Genomic DNA, 6032 nt, shown 5'->3' with positions numbered 1-6032 from the left:
GGAAATAACTGGTTTTTCTTGCGTTTTTTTTTGGAGCAAATGTTTTTTCTGGATTTATTTTGTTGGCGCACAGTCATTTTTTTGAATACTTATACTGCAATCAGAGCATTTTGGTTGAATTGGTGGCATATTTTGTTGTTGTTTTTACACTTATGGACACTTTTCATGACGACCAGCACTGATTTATTTTCACGAACGTTTTTCATCGCTCAAAATCAACATGAAAAACACGATTTTTCCCTTTGTTTTAAGATTTCACTGAGTTGTTGTGCTAACCTTACATAATTTTTTTTAATTAACTTAATTTCTTGTTTATTTTAATCTATTTAGGGTTTTTTCATTTATCTTCATTTTAGTTTCTTTAGTCTTTACATATATTTTTAACTTCTTATTTGGTGTTTTGTTTCGTTTTTCTTTTGTTTTGTTGTGTTTTGCTGTTTTGTGTTGTATTTTGTTTTGTTTTGTTTTGTTGTGTTGTGTTGTGTTGTGTTGTGTTGTGTTGTGTTGTGTTGTGTTGTGTTGTGTTGTGTTGTGTTGTGTAAAAATTAAACTCATCATCGAACGCACGCTGCAAACCGCCGCGATCCTTTTCATCGAAATCGATGCGCATTTTCTCGCTCTCATGCTCAACAACGCCTTCCGGCTCCTCAGCCGCCTCCTCAACATCCGAATCGGCTTTCACCTCCTTCGCCAGCTCAACCTCATCCTCGTCTGTCGACGACGAGTGGCCGGCCGGTGGTGATTTGCCAAATAGATCGGAGCGTTCCAACACATCCGGCAGGCTGACATTGCGTTTGATGTGACGCGCGTAGGCACACAAATCGGCATCACTGCTATCGGCACGTATGCGACGCTGCTCATTTTCGATATCCTTCTCGATACCCTTGGCGAGCATGTCGAAATTCATGGTCAAACTCTTCACGTAACCTTTCTGCTTGGAATTGCATTCGAAGGGGCGCATGCGCGATTCTGTCGCTATGCGTATTTGCTCCAGCTTGCGTTCTTCCATTTCGATTAACTTTTGTATGATATCGATTTTCTTGGCGATATTTTTACACTGGTTGCTTGTAGTTGAATCTGCTGTGCGCTCCACATTGGTCATATTCTTTTTATGCTTGGCATCGCGTTCGCGCTCTTGCTGTATCTCATCGACCACCGCCTGCAGCTCGGGTTTCGTATACAACTTCAGGCTGTCCATATTCATGTTCTCATGCTCGTTGCCATTTTCCGCGATGTACATTTCGAATGAACGTTCGCCGCCATAATCGCTCGGCAGACTGCCAACAATTGGCGGTGGTGATTCAGCGTTGTGATTTGCTATATCGTTTAGTGGACATGTGGCGGTAGCGGACGCTTCACACACAATCGCCGCCGCCGCGGAGTAAGCAGAGCCTGTGCTACCGCTGCTGCATGAAGACGAACGCTTTTCGCTGGGCGTGTACTTAATTTGCGACACTGTATTGAAGCGCACCGCTACCTTAGGGCGGCCGCGTGTGCGCATGCTTGTGGCGCGCCGTGATGCCGGTGTACTCTTGTCGTTCGTGTCGAATTTCGAAACTTTTTTCAGACAACTATGCGTGGTGAGCGCGCCGCTGCTGACGGAGGGACGCATGCCACTCGCCTTTTTAGCCTGCAGCTCTGCCTGTTTCTCGCGCTCAAACTTTTGCAGATTGTGTTCGAATTTGCGCACAACGCTGGCCGTGCGCGACTGACAGCGCACGTCCATGGTGTCTACATCGAAAGCGCAGTACTTTGGTGTGGCATCTTTTGGCGCGCTGCTGGANTAGATTGTGTTCGAATTTGCGCACAACGCTGGCCGTGCGCGACTGACAGCGCACGTCCATGGTGTCCACATCGAAAGCGCAGTACTTTGGTGTGGCATCTTTTGGCGCGCTGCTGGAGTGCACGGTCTCCACGGTGGACGTTAGCGTTGAGATGAGATTTTGCGGCTTTGCTGGCACTGGTGGTTTCGGTTTGACCACCTTCTTCGTGAACAGCTTGTCCTCGTAAGCGCTGCGCTCCATTTGCATTGGATTAGTGGTGCGCTGCAGGCGCTGTTGTGCAAAGTCCTGACTCAGACTCTTATTGACACCTGAGTTGTACTGCTTATTCTTGGAGCTGAGCGTGGGTATGTCTTCCGCTTTTGTGCCGCCACTCGTCACCCTGGGTGAATCGGCGATTCTGGGATATGTTTTCGAACTTGGCAGTTGCCTTTGCGGTGGCGGCGCTTTCAGGCGCACGCTCTCCGGTTTGAGGTTCTCCAAAGTGTAACTGGACATATCAAAGCTCTCATACGGCAACGGCGAGTGCTGCATATTGCGCTGTTGCATGTAGTAATCGAAGCTGCCATAAGCGTTCGGACTCGAGCCATACGACTTGGTCACCAGTTGTGTGGCGCTTGCCGCCGCAGCGCTCACTGGTCCGTGTAGTATGAAGTTGCGTATGCCAGCATGGCGCTGCACTTGTGTTTCCATGGGCGCGCTCTTGCAGTCGCTCTCATCGGAGAGTATGCTCTCCATACTATTACAGTAGCTGCCTTCATCCGGATATTCATCGGACAACAAAGACTCCTGACTCTTACGCTCGCCAAACTGCGACGTGAGGAAGAAACTGGCGCTAGAGTGCCGTTGTGTTTCAAGAAAACGCGCGTCTTCCATGCGTCGCGTCTCAGCTTGCTGCTCGGGCGCCAAAATATCCGACAGCGAAACATTTCGATGGCACTGGTAGAACTCCTGATAGATGTAGTACTCCGACACAGCGCGTTTCGGCGGCGTCACAGCGCCGGGCGAGGGCATCTGATATGGCAAAGTGTGCGTTAGGTGCGGTCCTGCAGTGGGCGCTATGGGCGGCTGTCTGCCTGCTGCAAACACTGGCGGCGACAGACACGCTGGCACCGATTGCGACGCGACCAGCTGCGAATAGCGTCCGCCCAATTTGGCATCGTACAAATCCACGCCGATATCATCCAAATCGCCATACTTCTTCTGTATCTCCGCGATCATCTTTTCCGTGTCCGCTTGTATCATATCGAGTATGGTGCGCGCATCTTCCGCGTACACAGAGTGCCGCTTCGGTTCGGTAATAATGATGCTGTTGCGATTATCCGCCGACCACTCGACCTCTTCGTGCACCGGCGACACCGGACACGACTTGTAGTGCTTTAGAATGCTTGGCGTGCGGCGCGCATTGCCTGCCGGATTACGTTTGATGCGCGTATGCTGGCCGTGCGCGGGTAAAGTTGCGCTATTGAAGCTGCCGGTCGCCATTTGCTTGCCAATGTGTTGTGTGGCGGTGGATGCTTGCGGCCCGACATTGCGCGCATTGGGCGCCATAAAGGGCACGCCGGGCGGTGGGTGTATTTGGTGCACGCCAACGTGGTGCGGATATGGTGGATAGTGTTGTTGTACTTGACGCATAGCTTGGCAGCTTTGTTGCATTACCGAACGTGGCGCAGCACAATTGAAGAAATGTTGTGGCTGTTGCTGTGATTGTTGTTGTTGTTGTAGTTGCTGCTGTTGATCGAACGATTGCGGTAAGGGTGAGCGCGGATAAGGTGGGTATGGCTGTGTTTGTTGGTATTGTTGCTGCGAAGTCGGTGGAATTTGTTGTGTATATGGCGGCATCTGTTGTTGTTGTTGTTGTTGTTGTTGTAAGGATGGTGGTGGTGTATTATAATAGCTAGCGTACTGTTCGGGTTCATTAAGAGGAGCTACTCGATTAGTATTAGTAAAGCATAGAGGTTTTATTTTATTTTTTTATATATAAAGGAAAGCAGTAGTTGTTTAGCAAATACAGTTGGTTCCAAGTATTTTAAATTACAAGNCACGGGTGTTGTAAGGGCAAGCGCGGATAAGGTGGGTATGGCTGTGTTTGTTGGTATTGTTGCTGTGACGTCGGTGGAATTTGTTGTGTATATGGCGGCATCTGTTGTTGTTGTTGTTGTTGTTGTTGTTGTTGTTGTTGTAAGGATGGTGGTGGTGTATTATAATAGCTAGCGTACTGTTGGGGTTCATTAAAAGGAGCTACTCGATTAGTATTAGTAAAGCATAGAGGTTTTATTTCATTTTTTTTTATATATAAAGGAAATCAGTAGTTGTTTAGCAAATACAGTTGGTTCCAAGTATTTTAAATTACAAGCAGCATGTTTCAAGGGGAGACAGAAGTAAAGCACAGAGAAAAAAAAGTAGTTAATGGGCATGGATTGGAATTAATTGAAAATACATAAAATGTTAGATATGAAAATATTTCGCACTCTACTCATTTATTTAATTTATTCGGACTATAACTACTACGAACGCAAAAAGGATTCTTATTTTTACAAGGAATAAACGCCTAAGTTTAAAAACAAAAATGAAAGAAAAAAAATTAAAATTTGAGTTTATTTTAAGAATGCAATTGCAAATAAGTTGCGCACTCCATAGTCCGAAAAAACAGAAAACCAAGTTCGTCTTACTAAATGCTTGCGTCATTACCATGATTGTACTAGGGTGGAGCCAGAAAAATATATAATTTTTAGATTTCCAAATTCTAATAGTACGGAAAAGTTGCGTACATGAATCGCATTAAACCGCGTTAAACCTTTTCCGATTGGATAATATTTACGGTCGCACCAAAAGCCCCGAAATTTCGAAAAATCCCTCAAATTATAGTTCCTTTGGTTTTTGAGTGTGCAGTGTGGTAGCCCATTAAATTTTAGTATGCAAAAAATTTCATTAATTTTTGACATTTTTTTGCTGACAGTACCACGCAGTTTTTCCACACAAAGAATGTCCGAATTTTTTTTTATTTGGAAGACACTGTCAGCAAAAAAATAAAAATAGCCAAAAATCAACGCGAATTTTTAGCAACTTGAAACTTCCACATTACTATTATACATATGTACTAAAATTTAATTCTGCATACTCAAATTATTTCTAGAAAAAAAGTATAAAAGAACATAATTTGAGAGATTTTTCGAAACTTGGAAGGCCCTTGGGACAACCGGAAATATTATCCGATCGGAAAATGGCTTAACACGGCTCAATATTACGCAACTTTAGAATTTTGAAATCAAAAGATTCGTTTTTTTCGATCCACCCTAATATATGTATATGTATGTATCAGGCATTTTTAGTAATCTGAAGCCCCCCTCTCTTCAAAATTGGTACAGCAAAAAACTCGGTCATATTTTTGAAAATTCGCTGAAAACTTTTACTTTTAAATGATAAGTGGCGTTTTGAAATTCAATATGGCGGCTAAATTTTTAAAAATTTTTCGAACTCGGTCGAAATTGGTTACTCAAGGTGTTTTTGTGGTCGCTGATTGTGAATCTGACCAAGGATTTTTAAAACTCAAAATGCGGATCCCTATGGGCAATAAATTTTTGATAACTCATTGGATTCATTTGAAATTTATTACTCTGGTTAAAGGCCTACAAATTAGGGCGTTTGCAAAGAAATTTAATTAAAGAAAAGTGTCTGCGCAATAGGGTGGCCCATAATAAGTAAAGTCGGAATTTTAAAGCTATCATTCAATAGGATTGTTCTTTATCGAAAAAAATACCCAAACCCCATTTTGTCAATTTTAAATCAAAAAAATATTTAGAGGTCGCTCAAAGTTTTCCATGTACATATTTTATATGGAAAAAACTACTTTTCGTAGAAATAGTATCGAATTTTCGAAAATCAATAATTTTCTATCGGAAAACTCTGATTCTCTCTTTAATAACAAATTTTGACAGGTTTTCATATTTTTTTTTTTTTGAAAACCGAATCGGTTTCATTCCTTGATTCTTACTTTTGCTGTTACTTTTTCCTATAACTACATACATACATACATATTCGAGCTTCTAATTTTATCCACTCACCTGTCTTTGCATAACGGCTAGCTGCTATCGCTGATCTCGACGTATTATCCGCATTGCCAGCCAGACTTAGATCCGAAATGCTGTGACTGCCACGAAGTGATCGATAGCCAACCTAGCAAAATAAAAATTACAGAAATTTTCATAAATATTTTTTTTTTTTTTTATTACACAGTACAAACAAGNATTA

General features: G+C 43.1%; 1 protein-coding gene across 1 annotated transcript in view; it reads right to left on the bottom strand.

Annotated features, from left to right (window-relative positions):
- Positions 1-551: 551 nt before the first annotated feature.
- Positions 552-6032, bottom strand: part of LOC108376309 (uncharacterized) — a gene marked incomplete at its 3' end in the record, with an annotated part of 15012 nt that continues 9531 nt past the window's right edge. Inside the window, 3 exon segments of the mRNA XM_017632508.1 lie at positions 552-1731; positions 1895-3709; positions 5846-5957. Coding sequence (XP_017487997.1) covers positions 552-1731; positions 1895-3709; positions 5846-5957 — 3107 coding nt within the window.

Source organism: Rhagoletis zephyria, unplaced genomic scaffold, assembly GCF_001687245.7.
Source record: "Rhagoletis zephyria isolate East Lansing unplaced genomic scaffold, Rhagoletis_zephyria_1.1 Rzeph_scaffold_10231, whole genome shotgun sequence".
Lineage (NCBI taxonomy): Eukaryota > Metazoa > Arthropoda > Insecta > Diptera > Tephritidae > Rhagoletis > Rhagoletis zephyria.
This window is presented reverse-complemented; position numbering and strand designations above follow the sequence as displayed.